At 42.8% G+C, this 19,216-nt stretch overlaps 1 protein-coding gene across 1 annotated transcript in view; it reads left to right on the forward strand.

Annotated features, from left to right (window-relative positions):
- The window catches only part of SLC16A2 (solute carrier family 16 member 2), a 135,863-nt gene extending 117,164 nt beyond the window's left edge, over positions 1–18,699 (forward strand). Inside the window, exons 3-6 of the mRNA XM_027962830.3 lie at positions 2,111–2,561; positions 3,560–3,703; positions 14,318–14,546; positions 16,150–18,699. Of these exons, the coding sequence (XP_027818631.1) occupies positions 2,111–2,561; positions 3,560–3,703; positions 14,318–14,546; positions 16,150–16,370 (1,045 nt within the window). The 3' untranslated portion in view covers positions 16,371–18,699. The remainder of the gene's footprint in view (positions 1–2,110; positions 2,562–3,559; positions 3,704–14,317; positions 14,547–16,149) is intronic.
- Positions 18,700–19,216: the final 517 nt, after the last annotated feature.

Below are 19,216 nucleotides of genomic sequence, written 5' to 3' on the forward strand. Positions count from 1 at the left end.
CAAAGTGTAAACAAATTAGCAACATACGGATCCTATTTTCTTTCCAATCCACATGAGCTCAGTTACAGGAGGGGAAAGAGCTCATATGTGCTTTCTCCTGGCATTCTTCTTTAGGCACACTGTTCCCCAGCCTTTAAGCTCCTCCCCCACTCCCTTTGCCCTTTCTGTAAGAACATCTTTAGAGCCAAGAAACTTTCTGGATGGCCTCACATCCAGTGGAATATGGCTCTGTTTATGGCTAGAACTCCAAGTCATCTCTCCTGTTGTATCTAAATCAGGGCTCTGAGTTCCTTTGGATGTTGTGAGATGGGGCAAAGTTTGGGCAGGGCTTTGGCAGGCCTACTCAGGGGCCTCCTGCCTAGGTAGAAATAGATCTACTACACAGCTCCCTGAACAGAATCTCATGTATTACTCCCACTGGCCCCCTCCCTGAGTATCTCCTTCAGACCTTCATAATGCATTTCCCTTAGCAAGGCCCCTAGCTTGGGTCAATCCCAAAGGGTACCTCTATTCTAATGGAGGGAAGCCCCAAGGAATTTGACAGAAGAGGAGCAATTGGCTTAGCTATGTGTTCTAAGTAGAGGCAACCCTTTTGAAACCAAAGCCCTTGCTCATACCCAATGAATGCAAACAGATGGAAAGCAATGATGACGGTGATTGTCTTAGAATCATGAGAGCTAGCACCACTTCATCTCTGTGCCATAGGTCCAGTCCTTTAGTACGAGGACTAGGTCTATTCATGAAGAGGAACTGCCTGACCATGGAAAGCACTAAGTTATTAAGTGGCCAGATAAAAAGTATTGCAAAATATGTGGAAGCATCAAAAAGAAAACAAAATTTTTTACTAGTTTATGCCAGTGTCATCTGATGGCAGATGGCCAGCCAAGCTGACCTTCCCATAGCCTTTTCCATTCTGATACTTTGCCTTCTGTTATAGAAGCTTATGGCCAAAGCAGAGCCTAAGAGTTTTAGCCAGAACGTGTCCTACATGGCCGGGCCAGTAACTTCTTTGAGGTCCCATTTCCCACCAAGTAGCCAAGCTACTCTGGGAAATTAGTCCATATAATGTTCAGGAACAGGAGCCAGGCTTCAGAAGTTAAAGGAACTCCTTATCTTAGGATCCCTATGGAGATTATCTAGGGCCTGGAGTAAAGGGTTTGGGGATATCCAGACCATGGGTATGGTTGAGGAAGGAGTATCTCTGAGGATACCACCAACCACTCTGAAATATTAAGGGCCCTGAGCATGGAGAAAGACACTGAAAAGTACCATGGAGGGTCTCAAACATCCAGAATCTTGGTTCCTTGCAGAATTTTCTTGTTACTTGGGATAAAGCTTTGGTTACCACCCTACCTATGTTGTCTAGATGAGCAGTAAGTGAAACTGTTCTCTCTAAGCCACTAATGTCCTCTTGTAACCCCTCGTCTAGACTTTGTATAGGATAGTTGTGGCTTTCTTTTGAACAGTGCTGATGGGGCCCTATAATTCAAACTAGAGTCACACAGGCCTAGAGACAAGTCCAAGCTTTGTTCATTCCCAGTTATCCTATGCTGTGCTGTGCTTAGTCTCTCAGTCATGTCCAACTGTTTGCAACCCCATGAACTGTAGCCCACCAGGCCCCTCTGTCCATGGGGATTCTCCAGACAAGAATACTGAAGTGGATTGCCATGCCCTCCTCCAGGGGATCTTCCCAACCCAAGGATCAAACCCAGGTCTCCCTCATTGCAAGCAGATTCTTTACCATCTGAGCCACCAGAGAAGCCCAAGAATACTGGAGTGGGTAGCCTATCCCTTCTCCAGAGTATCTTCCCAACCCAGGAATCAAACCAGGGTCTCCTGCATTGCAGGTGGATTCTTTACCAGCTGAGCTACCAAGGAAGCACCCAGTTACGCTACCTTGGGTAAATTACTTCTCTGAAACTCTGTCTACCTACCTATAAAATGGGGATCAGAAGGTTCTATTTCTTATCTATTTTGAGGGTCAGCAATAAGTGGGGCTGTGGGTTAAGGGTGGGGGATATAGATCTTGGTCGGGGTGGGGGGTTGCCGAGAAGGGCAGATAAATTGCTGGTCAGGCCTCTGAGAATAGCTCTTGGTGTCTCTCCCACAGCTCACTAAGCCTGCGTTACTTCACCTATGGGATTCTCTTTGGTTGTGGCTGTTCCTTCGCCTTTCAGCCATCTCTCGTCATCCTGGGCCATTACTTCCAACGCCGTCTAGGTCTGGCCAATGGTGTGGTGTCTGCTGGGAGTAGCATCTTCTCCATATCCTTCCCCCTCCTCATCAAAACACTGGGGGCTAAGATCAAGCTCGCTCAAACCTTCCAGGTGCTGAGTACCTTTATGTTTATTCTTACGCTGCTTTCACTCACCTACCGACCCCTCCTGCCGAGCTCGCAGGACACCCCAAGCAAGAGAGGTGTCCACACCCTGTGCCAACGCTTTCTGGCTCAGCTCAGGAAGTACTTCAACATGCGAGTGTTCCGCCAACGTACCTACCGCATCTGGGCCTTCGGGATCGCTGCTGCTGCCCTTGGCTACTTCGTTCCCTATGTACACCTGGTGAGAAATACCAGGGTGGGTCTACCCTACCTGACCCCAAGAAGCTGCCTGTAATCTGCCTGAAGTTCAGAGGGTAGGAGCAGAGGACATTGAAAGGGCAGAGCTAGGATCTTTGAAAAAAGACAAAAGAGGTATTTGGAGAGTAGGAAACAGCACAGGCTGAGGGAAGACCTCAGTGGGAAATGGAGGAAATTCCTTAGGGAAAGGCCTATGCCTATGGTTTCCCCTACTGATAAATCTAGATGGATACTCAAGAGAAGATAAGCATCACTGAGACACAGGAGACTGCCCCTAGATGAACCAACAATAGGGTTTTCTAAGAGAGTGTTTTAAGGAATGCTGGTCTTTGTAGTCAAGTAATTTTGTTTAGGAAATAATGTGTACTAGATCTGTCTACCTTCATAATGTGTAGCAATCTTATAAAGGTACCAAAAGATCCCTAAATACAGTAAAAAAAAAAAAAAACCCTCTATTCACCTTTGTTTAACCAGCATCTACCCAACTTACATGATCACAGAAATGTTAGTTGTTTCCAGCTGTTATCTTCCACAGACATTGTGTTTCTTAAAACATAGTTTTGGAGTGTTACCTGGAAGCTGATGGATCCTTCTCCCTTGGTGACCTGTTGTTACCCTAGGCTGTCAGTTCTGGGTCAGGGAATGGGGAGACAATAAAGGAAGTCCTAGATTTTTTTCAGTTGTTAAAGCTGTATTCTGTCCTGCCAAGGCTTGGAAGAGGCTTAGAGACACCCACTGTCCTCAGCTGTTGCTCAGAAGCCCAAAATCCAGAGAGCCAAGGGATATGCAGCCTTTTAAGCTGTTGGAAACAACCAGAGAGCTGGTTCTGGAGCTAAGGCTACAGGGGAGGGGGATGCAGGAGATAGCACTCTTGTCATGTTCCAGGGAAGTAAGCAGTAGAGGATTCTGGGTATGCCAACAATTAACCAGTCAGATCTTCTTCTTTCTCTTATCCTGGGGGCCTGGTGTTATGCTTTTCAGATGAAGTATGTGGAAGAGGAATTCTTGGAAATCAAGCAGACCTGGGTGCTCTTGGTGTGTATTGGGGCTACCTCAGGCCTTGGGCGCCTTGTGTCAGGCCGTATCAGTGACTCCATTCCTGGACTTAAGAAGATCTACTTGCAGGTGAGTGTGACTACCCTGTCTACTGTGGACAGAACAGCCTGCCACATGATGCTGGGTTATCTCCAGCCTTTGGGATATAATGGTAGGGTATATCTGACACAGCTTGCTATGTAACATGGGAAATCAATTAAAGTCTCAAAGCCTCAGTTTCCCTAGGTTTCAAGTGAAGATCATCATCTGTGTTCTGCTCCTTCCTCAAGATGGAATAAGGATCTAGTGAGAGCAGCCACTGTAAATGGAAACTCTAAGAACACTTTCAAAGAAAATATTTATTTATAGAAGTTCTACCATCTGAGAGAGGGAAACTGAAGCCAGGAATTAGATGCTGCCTGCCCTGAGGACTGAACTCATTGGTACCTTATACTCTCTTGGAGGGTCTTAGGCATCTGTAGTACTCTGTGGCCCAATGTCTCTCTCTTCTAGGCCCAAGTGTATCACTTCTTCTTTTTTTTTTTTTTTCCCAAGTGCATCACTTCTTATACCTCCAGAACTACTTGGCACCAAACACTGGCTCTCAAATGCCATCCTCTTGATGGACACAAAAAAAGTGCCAGAAAAGGCCAGACTTCACTTGCCCTCTCCAGGCCTCACTCTCCTCTTCTGTACAATGAGAATAATTCTTTCCTTCCTATCTCACCTCACAGGTGAGGATCAAAAGAAATAAAGATGTGATCAGGCTTTGAGAAATAAAAAATGTTTTAACTATGCAAACTTATATTCTTTCTCAAAGTGACACAGGTAGTCTCATATTGTGGGCAGTATCCATGCTTGAGAGGCCACTTTCTGTGTGAACTAGGCTCTGGTCTGGCTTGAATACAGACTACTGCTCAAGCTGTCTGTCTTTATCTACTGGATAACAATATTGTCTTTCTGACCTGGCTCATGCTTTTTGCTACAGCAGAGGTAGCAAGTGTACCAGAAGGTACCCAAGTGTGGAACCCTATGGAGGAGTAACGCAGCCCCAGATAACAAGTGGGTCGTAAGGAATCCATTAGGAAGGTGGTTGAGTTCTGACTCTACTGGAGATGTCCTGAAAGCACTTCCAAGGGGCCCTGACTACACACAGCAGGGATTTCTCTGTCTTCTGATAGCCCCAACTGTTTTCCTAAATACCCTCATATATCTTGGATGAGGATATGAATAAGGTTTCCTATTGTTTTTAACTTTGTGTTAGATTTGCAAGAGCTGGTGAATCTGCTTTGTCAGAGCTTAGGGGCACCATTATGGTCCATCCAATCCAATCTCTCATTACAGTGATGGAGAAACAGAGGAAAAGACTTAGATAGTCATGGCAGAGCTGAACACCTATGTAGCATTCTTTTCATATTCTGCTTTACCCTAAGTGATGGATGGCAGAACCAAGTCCCAGACATGATAAGTGACTTGACCGAACCAAAAATTTAATTTCCTGTGCCCATAGCAGCAAGACCTTACCTGGGTGGCTTTTTGTATAGGACTATGTGTGGCTTTCCCCGCTTCTTCCACATGTCCCCATTGTGGCCAAAGGGTGCTGGAAATAAGTTAGCATTGCTGCTGCTGCTAAGTCGCTTCAGTCGTGTCCAACTCTGTGCTACCCCATAGACAGCAGCCCACCAGGCTCCCCTGTCCCTGGGATTCTCCAGGCAAGAACACTGGAGTGGGTTGCCATTTCCTTCTCCAATGCATGAAAGTGAAAAGTGAAAGTGAAGTCACTCAGTCATGTCTGACTCTTTGTGACCCCATGGACTGCAGCCTACCAGGCTCCTGCCCATGGGATTTTCCAGGCAAGAGTACTGGAGTGGGTTGCCATTGCCTTCTCCGAGTTAGCATTGGGCCAGGGCTTTATCTTAAGGAGTGGAAGCAGCCTTTGCCTACCCATATAGTTAATTTCTCAACATATTCCCTAGGAGAGAGGTAGAGCTCAAGAAGCTCTTGTTTTCTATTGTTCCAAGAGGGAGTTCCAAGGGAGGAAGAGGCAATAACCAGTCCGAAGCATTACTAGGCTTATGGCTCAGTGCTTCTGCTGTCCATTTCCCCTACCTATCCAACATTCTCTCCCTTTTCCCACTCTTAGTTGACAAAGTTTTACCACTTAAAAAAAATAATAATCTTGGATCTTTAAAGCTGAAACATATCTTCATCAACTCATAGTCCCAAATTCCTCATTTTATAAACTGAGAAACTGAGGCCCAGAGAGGGAAAGCAATTTGTTCAAACACATTGTGCTGGTAAGTGTCTTAGGCTGAGAGCATGAAACAATGAATGAACTTTTTCCTCTTGAGCTACTGTTGTAATCTTCTTGATCACAAGAATTTGCCTCCCTTTCTCCCTGGGTCAGAGCAGGAGTACAGGTCTAGGAGAGGAAAGGAGTGTACATAGCTTCAGGTTCAGAAAAGTCATCCATTAGACCTTCTGGTTCCTACTACTGACAGAGAGGCACATGTGTCTGGTATAAAGCCCCTGGACAGTCTGTTGAAAAGCAAATAGTGACAGCTTGCAGGACAACCTCACTTTGGGTCAAATCTTAAAACCGGTTTCTTTGTTCCAAGAAGGATTTTTAATTTCCAAACCTTGGCAAAGCCTCATGGAGGATATTAAGAGGCAGCTAGATACAATAGATAGTAATTATCACCAGTTAACAGGGTACTTTGTAGTATTTAATGATATTAACTCCTTAATTGGCATACCATTATGACTTGGTTGATAGGTAGGTCTGGTTTTATCTTACATGAATCTCTTAGAGGAGGAAATGGGATATATTCCTAGATTCTTCATATCTATCCCAAAACAGCCTTGGCAAACTTCAAAAGTTCCTCAAATAAGAGTTTTCCTCAGATGACATGACCAGGACATTTCTTATCCTCTCAAAAAACCAACCAATCAGCCTATCAAACACACTACCAGCAACACCATAGAAAATCTTTAGGGCTTGAAATAGCCTTGACCCTCCTATCTGCCTTCCATCTGGTGATGTGGTGACATTTACACTTACCATGTGGTGACTTACCTCAGCTTGCCAGTGGGCACTGTTACAAATCCTGGATCCTGTCAAAGCCTTGGTTAACAGATCAAGTCTTAGCCCTGACCCTGGGACAACCTGCCTCTGCTGGCTACAGTGGGTGGAGCCCAGGTCTTCAGTCTGGCTCACAGACACACATTGCAGGTGACCTTAATCAAAAGGCCAGTTGTGGGCAGAAAACAAAAGGAAGAAGGAATATGACCCCAAAGCCTGGGAAAAGGAGAACTCAAACACAGTAAGTTGGAAAAAAAAATGAAAAGACAGAGAAATATTGTGTAAATGAAGGAACAAAAACTCACAAGACCACATAAACAAAAAGGAAATATGCAAACTACCTGAAAAAGAATTCAGAGAAATGATAATAAAGATGATTCAAAACCTTGAAAATTGAATGGAGAAAATGAAAGACTCAATTAACACATTTAACAAGGATCTAGAAGAAATAAAGAATAAACAGAGATGAACAAGACAATTACTGAAATTAAAAATACTCTAGAAGGAATCAATAGCAGAATAACTGAGGCAGAAGAATGGATAGTGACATGGAAGATAGAATGGTGGAAATAACTACTGAAGAGCAGAATAAAGGAAAAAGAATGAAAAGAATTGAAGATCGTCTCAGAGACCTCTGGGACAATATTAAATGCCACACCATTCAAATTATAGGGGTCCCAGAAGAAGAAGAGAAAAATCAAGGATCTAAGAACATTTTTGAAGAGATTATAGTTGAAAATGTCCCTAACATGGGAAAGGAAATAGTCAATCAAATCCAAGAAGGACAGAGTCCCATACAGGACAGACCCAAGGAGAAACATGCCAAGACACATACTAATCAAACTAATAAAGATTAAACACAAAGAACAAATATTAAAAAGCAGCAAGGGAAAAGCAACAAGTAACATACAAGGGAAATCCCATATGATTAACAGCTGATCTTTGAGTAGAAACTCTACAGACCAGAAAGGAATGGCAGGATATATTTAATGTATTGAAAGGGGAAACTCTACAACCAAGATTACTCTACTTGGCAAGGATCTCATTCAAAATATATGGGAAATCAAAAGCTTTATAGACAAGCAAAAGTTAAGAGAATTTAGTATCACAAAACCAGCTTTACAACAAATGCTAAAGGGACTTCTATAGGCAGGAAACACAAGAGAAGGAAAAGACCTACAAAAACAAACTCAAAACAGTTAAGAAAATGTCATAGGAACATACATATAAAAATTACTTTAAATTAAATGGATTAAATGCTCCAACTAAAGGACACAGACTGGCTGAATGGATACAAAAATAAGACCCATATTTATGCTGTTTACAAGTCACCCACTTCAAACCTAGAGACACATTCAAAGAGAGGATGGAAAAAGATATTCCATGCACAAGGAAATCAAAAGAAACCCAGAGTAGCAATTCTCAGACAAAATAGACTTTAAAATAAAGAATATTATGAGATAAGGAATGACACTACATAATGACCAAGGGATCAATCCAAGAAGACATTACAATTGTAAATATTTATGCACCCAATGTAGGAGCACCTCAGTACATAAGGCAAACACTAACAGACATAAAAGGAGAAAGTGACAGTAACACAATAATAGGGGACTTTAACACCCCACTTACATCAATGGATAGATCATCAAAACAGAAAATTAATCAGGAAATGCAAGCATTAAATGACATATTAGACCAGATGACCCTAATTGATATCTTCAGGACATTCCATCCAAATGAAGAATACAAGTGCACATGAAAGAATACACGAATTCAAGAATACAAGAATTCAAGTGCACATGAAACCCTCCAGGATAGACCACATCTTGGGTTATAAATGAAGCCTCAGTAAATTTAAGAAAATTGAAATCATATCAAGCATTTTTCTGAACACAATGCTTAACAATAGATATCAGTTATGGGGGAAAGAAACAGTAAAAACACAAACACATGGAGATTAAACAATATGATTCTAAATAACCAACAGGTTACTGAAGAAATAAAAAGGGAAATAAAAAAAATTCCTGGAAACAAATGTCAATGAAAACATGATGACTCAAAACCTATGGGATGCAGCAAAAGTAGCTCTAAGAGGGAGCTTTATAGCAATAAGATCCTACCTCAAGAAACAAGAAAAACATCAAATAGACAGCCTAACTTTACACCTAAAACAACTAGAAAAAGAAGAACAAAAAAACCCAAGTTAGTACAAGTAAAGAAATCAAAGGTTAGAGCAGAAATAAACGAAAAAGAAATGAAGGAAACAATAGTAAAAATTAATAAAACTAAAAGCTGGTTCTTTGAGAAGCTATACAAAATTGACAAACCACTAGCCAGACTCATCAAGATAAAAGGAAACAAATCAAACCAACAAAATTAGAAATGAAAAAGAAGTTGCAACAGACATCACAGAAACACAAAGGATCATACGAGAGTATTATGAACTATTTGCCCATAAAATGGACAACCTGGAAGAAATGGACAGATTCTTAGAAAAATTCAACCTTCCAAGACTGAACCAGGAAGAAACAGAAATTATAAGGAAGCCAATCACAAGCACTGAAATCAAAACTGTGATCAAAACTCTCCCCCAAAACAAAAGCCCAGGGCCAGATGGCATCACAGGTGAATTCTATCAAACATTTAGAGAAGAGCTAATGGCCTATTCTTTCCAAACTCTTCTGAAAAATTACAGAGGAAGGAACACTTCCAAACTCATTCTATGAGGCCACCATCACCCTGATACCAAAACCAGATAAAGACATCACACACAAAAAAGAAAATTACTGGCCAATATCATTGCTGAACATAGATGCAAAAATCCTCAACAAAATTCTACCAAACAGAATCCAACAACACATTAAAAAGATCATACACCATGATCAAGTCAGGTTTATCCCACAGATGCAAGGACTCATCAATATATGCAAATCAATCAATGTGATACACATATTAACAAATTGAAAGACAAAAGTCATATGATGATCTCAATAGGTGCAGAAAAACTTTCAACAAAATTCAGCACCCACTTATGATTAAAACTCTTTAAAAATGGACATAGGAGAAACCTACCTCAACATTAGTTCAGTTAAGTCACTCAGTTGTGTCCAACTCTTTGTGACCCCATGGACTGCAGCACGCCAGGCTTCCCTGTCCATCACCAACTCCCAGAGCTTGCTCAAACTCATGTCCACCAAGTTGGTGATGCCATCCAACCATCTCATCCTCTTGTGTCCCCTTCTCCTCCTGCTGTCAATCTTTCCCAGCATCGGGGTCTTTTCCAATGAGTCAGTTCTTTGCATCAGGTAGCCAAAGTATTGGAGCTTCAGCTTCAGCAGCAGTCCCTCCAATTAATATTCAGGACTGATTTCCTTTAAGATTGACTGGTTTGATCTCCTTGCAGTCCAAGGGACTCTCAAGAATCTTCTCCAACTCCACAGTTTAAAAATATCAGTTCTTCAGTGCTCAGCTTTCTTTATAGTCCAACTGTCGCATCCATACATGATTACTGGAAAAACCATAGCCTTGACTAGACAGACCTTTGTCAACAAAGTAATGTCTCTGCTTTTTAATATGCTGTCTAGGTTGGTCATAGCTTTTCTCCCAAGGATCAAACATCTTTTAATTTCATGGCTGCAGTCACCATCTGCAGTGATTTTGGAGCCAAAAAGACAGTCTGTCACTGTTTCCATTGTTTCCGCATCTATTTGCCATGAAGTGATGGGACTGGATGCCATGATCTTAGTTTTTTGAATGTTGAGTTTTAAGCCAACTTGTTCACTCTTCTCTTTCACCTTCATCAGTAGGCTCTTTAGTTCTTCACTTTCTGCCATGAGGATGGTGTCATCTACATATCTGAGGAGGCCATATACAACAAACCCACAGCAAACATTATTCTCAATGGTAGGAAACTGAAAGCATTCCCTATAAGATCAGGAACAAGACAAGGGTGCCCAATCTCACCACTATTATTCAACATAGTTTTGGAAGTCCTAACTATGGCAATCAGAGAAGAAAAAGGAAAAAAAGGAATCTAGATTGGAAAAGAAGAAGTAAAACTCTCACTGTTCACAGATGATGTGAAACTATAGATATAAAACCCTAAATACACTATCAGAAAATTGCTAGAGCTAATAAGTGAACTTAGTAAAGTCACAGGATACAAAATCAATACACAGAAATAATTTGCATTCCTATACACTAACAATGAAAAATTAGAAAGTGAAATTAAGGAATCAATCCCATTTAGCACTGTAACCAAGAAGAATAAAATACCTAAGAATAAACCTACCTAAGGAAACAAATGGAGAAGGAAATGGCAACCCACTCCAGTATTCTTGCCTGGAGAATACTTTGGATAGAGGAGCCTGGCAGGCTACAGTTCATAGGATTGCAAAGAGTCAGACATGACTGAGCTACTGACACATACACACACAAGGAGCCAAAAGAGCTGTATACAGGAAACTATATGACTGATGAAAAAAAATCAAAGATGACATAAACAGATGGAGAGATATTCCATGTTCCTGGGTTGGAAGAATCAATATTGTGAAAATGACTATACTACCAAAAGCAGTCTACAGATTCAATGAAATCCCTATCAAATTACCAATGGTTTCTTTCACAGAACTAGAACAAAAAATTTCACAATTTGAAGGGAAAAGATCCCAAACAGCTAAAGTAATCTTAAAAAAGAATGGAGCAGGAGGAATCAACTGCACTGACTTCAGACTATACTACAAAGCTACCATCATTACAACAGTTTGGTACTGGCACAAAACCAGAAATATCAACCAATGGAACAAGATAGAAAGCCCAGAGATAAACTCACATACCTATGGGCACCTTATCTTTGACAAAGGAGGCAAGAATATACAATGGAGAAAAGATAGTCTGTTCAATAAGAAATGCTGGGAAAAGTGGACAGCTACATGTAAAAGAATGAAACTAGAACACTTCTTAACATCATACACAAAGATAAACTCAAAATGGATTAAAGACCTAAATGTAAGATGAGAAACTATAAAGCTCTTAGAGGAAAACACAGGCAGAACGTTATATGACAGAAATCACAGCAAGATCTTCTATGTCCCACCTCCCAGAGTAATGGAAATAAAAACAAAAATAAACAAGTGGGACCTAATTAAACTTGAAAGCTTTTGCACAGTAAAGGAAGGGCTTCCCAGGTGGCACCAGTGGTAAAGAACTCATCTGCCAATGCAGGAGATGTAAGAGATGTGGGTTCAATCCCTGGGTTGGGAAGATCCCCTGGAAGAGGGCATGGCAACCCACTCTAGTATTCTTGCCTGAAGAATCCCATGGATAGAGAAGCCTGGCGGGCTATGGTCCATAGGTTGCAAAGAGTTGGACATGACTGAAGTGACTTAGCACACATGCAGCATATATGCACAGCAAAGGAAACTATAAACAAGATGAAAAGATAACCCTCAGAATGGGGGAAAACAATAGCAAATGATCAAGGGATTGATTTCCAAAATATACAAGCAGCTCATGCAACTCAATGCCAGAAAAACAAACAACCCAATCAAAAAGTGGACAGAAGAACTAAACAGACATTTCTCCAATGAAGACATACAGATGGCTAACAAACACTTGAAAAGATGCTCAACATTGCTTATTATTAGAGAAATGCAAATCAAAAATACAATGAGATATCACCTCACACTCGTCAGAATGGCCATCACCAAAGACTCTACAAACAATAAATGCTGGAGAGGGTGTGGAGAAAAGGGAACCCTCTTGCACTGTTGATGGGAATGTAAGTTGGTTCAGCTACTATGAAGAACAGTGTCGAGATTCCTTGAAAAATTAGAAATAAAGCTACTATATGACCCAATAATCCCACTACTGGGGATATACCCTGAGGAGACCATAATTGAAAAAGACACATGTACCCCAATGTTCATTGCAACACTATTTACAATAGCTAGGCATGGAAGCAACCTAGATGTCCATTGACAGATGAATGGATGAGGAAGTTGTGGTATATATAAACAGTGGATTATTACTCAGTCCCAAAAAAGGAATGGACTTGAGTTGGTTCTGAGGTGGATGAACCTAGAGCTTATTATAGTGAAGTCAGAAAGAGAAAAACAAATATCATATGTTAATGCATATATATGGAATCTAGAAAGATGGTACTGATGAACCTCTTTGCAGGGCAGCACTGGAGGTGCAGACATAGAGAACTGACTTGTAGACATGGGGAGGATGGGAAGGAGAGGGTGGAATGGATGGAGAGAGTAGCATGGAAACATATATAGTACCATATGTAAAATAGATAGCTGTGGGGGATTTACTGAATGACTCAGGAAACTCAGTTCGGGGCTGTGTGACAATCTAAAGGGGTGAGATGGGGTGGGAGGTGGGAGAGAGTTTCAAGAGGGAGGGGCCATTTGTATACCTGTGGTTGATTCCATGTAGATGTATGCCAGAAACCAACAAATACTGTAAAGCAATTATCTTTCAATTAAAAATAAATACATATTTTAAATTAATTAGTTATTTTTTTAAAAACCAGTTGTGTTTCCAGTGGCCCTTCTCTCTACTGAGAGGGAAAAACCAACCACTGGAAAGGCAGCTTTATTACTTCAGAGTCATTTTATTCAGCCTAAGGAAAGCCCAGTGGCTAAGTCAGTGTCCCTGAGGCTGGCTTCATGCTCCCTAGACCTCCTCTGAGTGCCTTGCTTCTCCTTAGAGCCCCCTTTGTTGCCTTGGCAGGGTGCTCAGACAAATCCAGAAGGCCCTAGAGCCACACTGCCTTAAGCATCTGAGATGGTGGTGTGTCCCATGTCCTAAAACCTAAGGAACCTGGGTGAACCTCCTGGTGGTCTCCCTCATACTAAGGTGTTTTCTTTTAGAAAACTGCTTTTGGCAGTCCCCCACAAAAATGGGCACTGGCTCCTTCCCCATTTCAGGAAGCTGTGCCTTCCATTCATGCCCCCATATAATCATTATTCAAGTCATCCTTACTTCCTCCCCTTCCTCTTCCTAAATCTAACTTAAATATGGAAACATCAGCATGGTCTGGTTCCAGACCCTGATGCCTGTGGCAGACAAACACAGGATCAGAAAGCAGAAACAGCAATTCCTTTTATCTCAGAGTCTAGTCAAAAGACATCTTCTTGAGGACAGGGGCCATGTCCTTCCTTTTAAAAATCTTGACAATCAACATTAAATAAGGGCTCTCTCTAAAACTTTGAATTCTAAGTCTTTCTAAATGACTTAGAAGGAACTTAAGTAACTATTTAGTCCACTGGGCTTTCTGTTGACATCCCCTTGCCCCATTTTTCATGGGCTTCCCTGGTGGCTCAGTGGTAAAGAATCTCCCGCCTGCAATGTGGGAGACATGGGTCCAATTGCTGGGTTTGGAAGATCCCCTGGAGAAGGGAATGGCTACCCACTCCAGTATTCTTGCTTGGAGAATTCCATAGACAGAGGAGCCTTGTGGGCTATAGTCCATGGGGGACACAACTGAGTGACTAACATTTTGCCCCATTTTACAGACTATATAAATAAAGCCCTGGGAAAGGAGATGTGATTTACTATGTGGGCTTGATGGGCAAGCACAACATGACCTCAGGCTGTTGTTCCTTTAGGTCATCTCCTTCTTGCTCCTGGGCCTGATGTCCATGATGATTCCCCTCTGCCGGGGGTTCGGGGGCCTCATCGTTGTCTGCCTCTTCCTGGGCCTGTGTGACGGCTTCTTCATCACCATCATGGCCCCCATCGCATTTGAGCTGGTGGGCCCAATGCAGGCCTCACAGGCCATTGGCTACCTCCTGGGTATGATGGCCCTGCCGATGATTGCCGGACCCCCCATTGCAGGTGAGGTTAACATTGCAGGGAGAGTATGAGTAGGGGAGTCCTGTTTTCCTTGGGACCTAGCCCTCCTAAGTGCCTCTGCTTAAAGTCCCTTTCTCCCTCTTCTCTCTTCAAGTAGTCTCATCAGAGTGCATGAAACCTCTTACCACTATTGATGAAAGAGACTAAGCACAGTATATGTGCATGGATTCATTTGAGGGGATGGGCTTTTCATGGCTGTGAGTTTTTATTGTAGACAGAATGGCTGATTCCAGGAGGGCAGAGAGAATAATGGGTTTGGCCTTCTGACCATTCTATTGATCCCGAATCTTCTCTCTCTCTCTCTCTGTCTTCACAAGCAAGTAATTATTTTCAAGGTAGTTGAGCAGGAAGAGAAACAAAAGTGGGCCCTGGTTTTATTAATACTTAGAGACATCCCTTCCTCCTCTACCAACTTCTGAACTGAGCCTGTAGAAAACATTTAATTAAGACCACAACTCAAGACTGGACCAAGGAAGCTCACTTATAGCAGGCAACAGGCAAAGTGTTGGCTTGCCATCTTTCAGCACTCCTAATTTCTCTCTCTACTTCCAAGGAGAGTATGGTTTGTACCCTAGAGAACACAGGAAACAAAGAAAACTAATAAGAGAACATCATTTCCTCTTTATGATTTATTGCAAATATTGATTCATGGGATAGTATCTCTTAAGCTGGCCAACTAGGCTAACTTAATTATTCCTTGAATACCAATTCAGTGCAAGGTGTTGTGAGGGCACTGGTTGTACTGTATTACAGTGAAAAAGGCTCCTACTCAGGCCATTGTACAACAGCCACACTGTCCACTGGGGGAGAGGAGCCTTTACCTAACTCCTGATTCCAAATGTGGATCCCAGAATCCATATCTCTTTCCACTTTGCTTACCTATTAAGCAGCCCCAGGACCTACCTGCCTTTCACTAGTACTGTTTCTGGGCTCAACCTCCCTATGAGGTATCCCACATTAGCTTCTGGAGGTGAGCAGAGAAGACTCCATGTACCATGCCAAACACATTCACCACATTGGCAACCTAGAACCCAGAGCGGCCAACCATATCTGTAACTTGAAGGAAAGATACCCATATACCCTAACCCTAGCCTCCTCTTAGGGCAAATGGGCACTTCAAAGAAAGGGAAAATAGAAACTTGGCTGAATTATTACATAAGAACACTCTAGCCTAAGTTGGGTGTGAGAAGGTGTATCACTGTGAACCAAGACAAGTCTCATCTTCTGTGTTCTTTTAAAATAGCCTCCCTCCATATCTATCTCTGTACCTCGGAGTGACTAGAAGTTAACTGTAGCTTATGAAAGTAAAAAATGGAGAACTTTGAGAAGTTTCCTTTGCTTCTTTTGTAATAAGCATTTGCCTCAAGAGCCTACAGTCCCAGTGGCTCAGGGAGGAACTGCTTGTCTTTGTAATAGAGGTTTTGCGTCTTCCATCGAGGAGTGTTTAAACTGAGCTGGGCTCCCGGGTCAAGGCAGTACAGGCCAAGATTCTCTGGACAGGCATTTTGATGGCTTCTAGAAGAAGCAGAGAACATCTTTGTATAGTAGAGCAAAGCTAAACTTGACTTGTCTGTTAACTTTTCAGGCCTCCTCCGCAACTGTTTTGGGGACTATCATGTGGCCTTCTACTTTGCCGGTGTACCCCCAATCGTTGGGGCAGTAATCCTCTTGTTCGTCCCTCTGATGCATCAAAGGATGTTCAAGAAAGAGCAAAGGGATTCCAGCAAGGATAAGATGTTGACCCCTGACCCAGACCCCAATGGAGAGCTGCTGCCGGGCTCCTCTACCCCTGAGGAACCAATCTAATGCCTTTTATTTGCCATCGTGTGCTCCTCCCCAAACCTTTCCCTTCACCTTGCCCTGCTCGGCATTTACATTTTTGCCACCAGCACACTTGTTCCCAAACCTGCACACACAGCATTTCAGCCACCTGACCATCCCCTTGGAGCCAAAGCTCCAGGTGTTCCAAACTCATTAACCAAATTCTCCCCATGAATGCCTTTAAACTTGCCAGGGTTGTCTCCTTCCAGGCTCTAGGAAAGCTTGGGATCACCCCCTGGCCTTTGGAACCTCTCCATAAACTTTGTAACTCTTGGGGGAGGGGAAGGATGGGAATTCCTGGCCCAGCTTGTTAGTCACCCACTAAAAGCAGCTGCCAAAGGTGCTACTGTATCCCCAGGAGCCTGGTGGGAAGATCTAAATCTCTGTGTGCTGAGGAATTCCTTGACATCTGTCCTTGGGAACCATTGAGAGGTGTGGCAGAAAGGGCATAGAGGTAAAATGACACAAGGAATCTTATTTAGCCTCAGTGTCTCTGAGGGCTGTGGCTTCCCAAGAGGTGTGGATGACATCATTTTACAAGTGTATAGATAGTCTCTCCATCATAAGGTTAGTCAACAGTCTGCCTCCTTCTTTCCTTTCTCCTTTTATTCTTCTACTGCCTCTTGTCCCTTCTCATTCACCTCTATTTCTTTTCATAACTGTCATAGACTAATGGGTGCTTGAAGAAAGGAGGGACCCAGAGCTTGGAACAATCAACCCTCATCTTGGCCCAACCCACCCCTAACACTAGCATCAGTTCAACTCATCTCAGGCTGAGCTACATCTCACCGTTTGGCTCAAGCTCCTATAATCGACTGGAATAATAGAATATCACATAGGAAAGGGACCTTAAACACTATAAAATTGCATTCACTGATTTTTACAGATTTTCTGGGCTAATGCATTAACCTGCAGGTGGTTCCAGCTCCCCATCCTTATACCCACCTGTCAAAATGTGAAGAAATTCCTCTCATCTCAGGAGGCAGAGGGAGACTGATGACAGGGGGAATGGCATGGTGGGGGAGGGGCAATAATTATTGACCTGGGGAAGGACCAATTCCTCCATCGCTCATTATTCATGACAGGTCAACATTTTCACCTGGGCCAAGCCAGGAAAAGAACTGTTTGAGGGAAAATCGTATTTCCAACCTGGATCCCCCAAATGTAGAGGCAGCAGCTGCACATAGGGTTGGAAAACTTCTTTTAGGAAGAGCAAACCATCACAGCTTTTACTACCCAATGTGTCCCCCATGCTGGGCATCCTGGACCACTCAGTTAATGGGAATTAAAGGTGCCAGGAAAGATAGACTCTGGGCTATCTTCATCCTCTGAAGTAGGTGCCAGGTGCTTCCCTATGCCTAGGCTCTGGTCAGCACTCTTGCTGAAAAGAATTTCCAGCCAGGCTGTGTCCAGCTAGCACAACTCACCTTATTAGGAGCTCACCCACTTTCTTCATTCAGCCTCTTTTTGTCTCTCCCATTCTAGGTCTTTTTCTGTTGTATTCCTGTTACCCTAATCTTCCCACCAGGCACTTTGGCTGTCACTTAGAGCTAACAGTGACTTGCTACTCCGAGCCAGAGCCATCCCAGGGCCAGGAGGATTAGGTTGCCCCTGAGGAAATCCAAAGAAGACAGTGGTCCCCACCCATGAGTTTTTCCGTTACAGACAGGCAGCTGGGGCATTGTTGGCCTCTGATGACTTCATTCAAGGCCAAACTCTGGAGCCCCCTCCACTGGTCCCAGTCCAGCTCTTATCAACTCCCCAAAGGAAAACCCACTGGTTCTTGGCTCTGCCTAATTACTACCCTGTTATCCCAAACAGCAGTAGAACAGGACAAGCTGGCCCCCAGGAGCTTTGTAACTCCCAGAAGAAACCACTGAAAATATTGGAGCAACAAAGCTCCTGATTCCATTCTTCCCTGCCCACCCCCACCAAGTCACCTGAGGGCAGTTCTGCAGGGCCTCTTTTGTTGCTCACGGTGTGGACAGCTCTTAAGAATCAGGCTGCCACCCACTTCTCTCCAGATGAAGGAAAGACATTCATGGGTCCCAAATCTGCTCTATCAGGTGTCATATAACATGGCAGAGTGTCAGTTTACTTCTTCCACACATGTACATGTGCATGTGTGTGCTTGTGCGCTTTTGGGGAGAATGTTGGTTGGTGAAAGCAGCACAGTATTAATATTTAGGGTAAGATGCAGCTTCTTATGCACTACAGTTAAATCAAGGAGAATGAACAAAACTTGGGAGCTTGAGATCTGGGACATTTAAATACTCAAAAGGTTTGGAACAAAATAAACAAATCTAAAACTCCAGCTTTGGTGTGTATGTTGCCTACACTGGTGAAATAGTCCTAATCAGGTTAACAGCAGAAGTTTAGCTTCAGAACTAAAATCATTTCACATCAAATTTCTGCCAGGGTCTATACTCTGTGAGAGCAGAAATTGGAGAAGGAGCTATATAGGGGTTTGAAGTTGGGTAAACTATTCATGATTAGATTTTTAGGGAGCTCTGAAGTGAAAAAGTGTTTACTTCACAAAATGAGAACATGGTTAGTGGCTGAGTTGGAGTGGAGGCCCCACCTTGCTACAATAATGCCATGTTGAAAACTATCAAAGATCTTGCCAATAATCCAGTGCAAGCCCCTTTTCTTCTCCCTTGTTATTGATGGGGTAACTTGAAGGGACTAGTATAGTTGGGTTATATAACCAAGCAGCAGCCTAAAATTGAGGGTAACACAGAAGAGAGATCTATAGCAATGACAAAGCGTAACCTTAGAATCTCTGTTGTTCATACTCTGCTTTGAATTTAACTGGGGACACTAATGTCTGG

Source organism: Ovis aries, chromosome X (genome assembly GCF_016772045.2).
Source record: "Ovis aries strain OAR_USU_Benz2616 breed Rambouillet chromosome X, ARS-UI_Ramb_v3.0, whole genome shotgun sequence".
Lineage (NCBI taxonomy): Eukaryota > Metazoa > Chordata > Mammalia > Artiodactyla > Bovidae > Ovis > Ovis aries.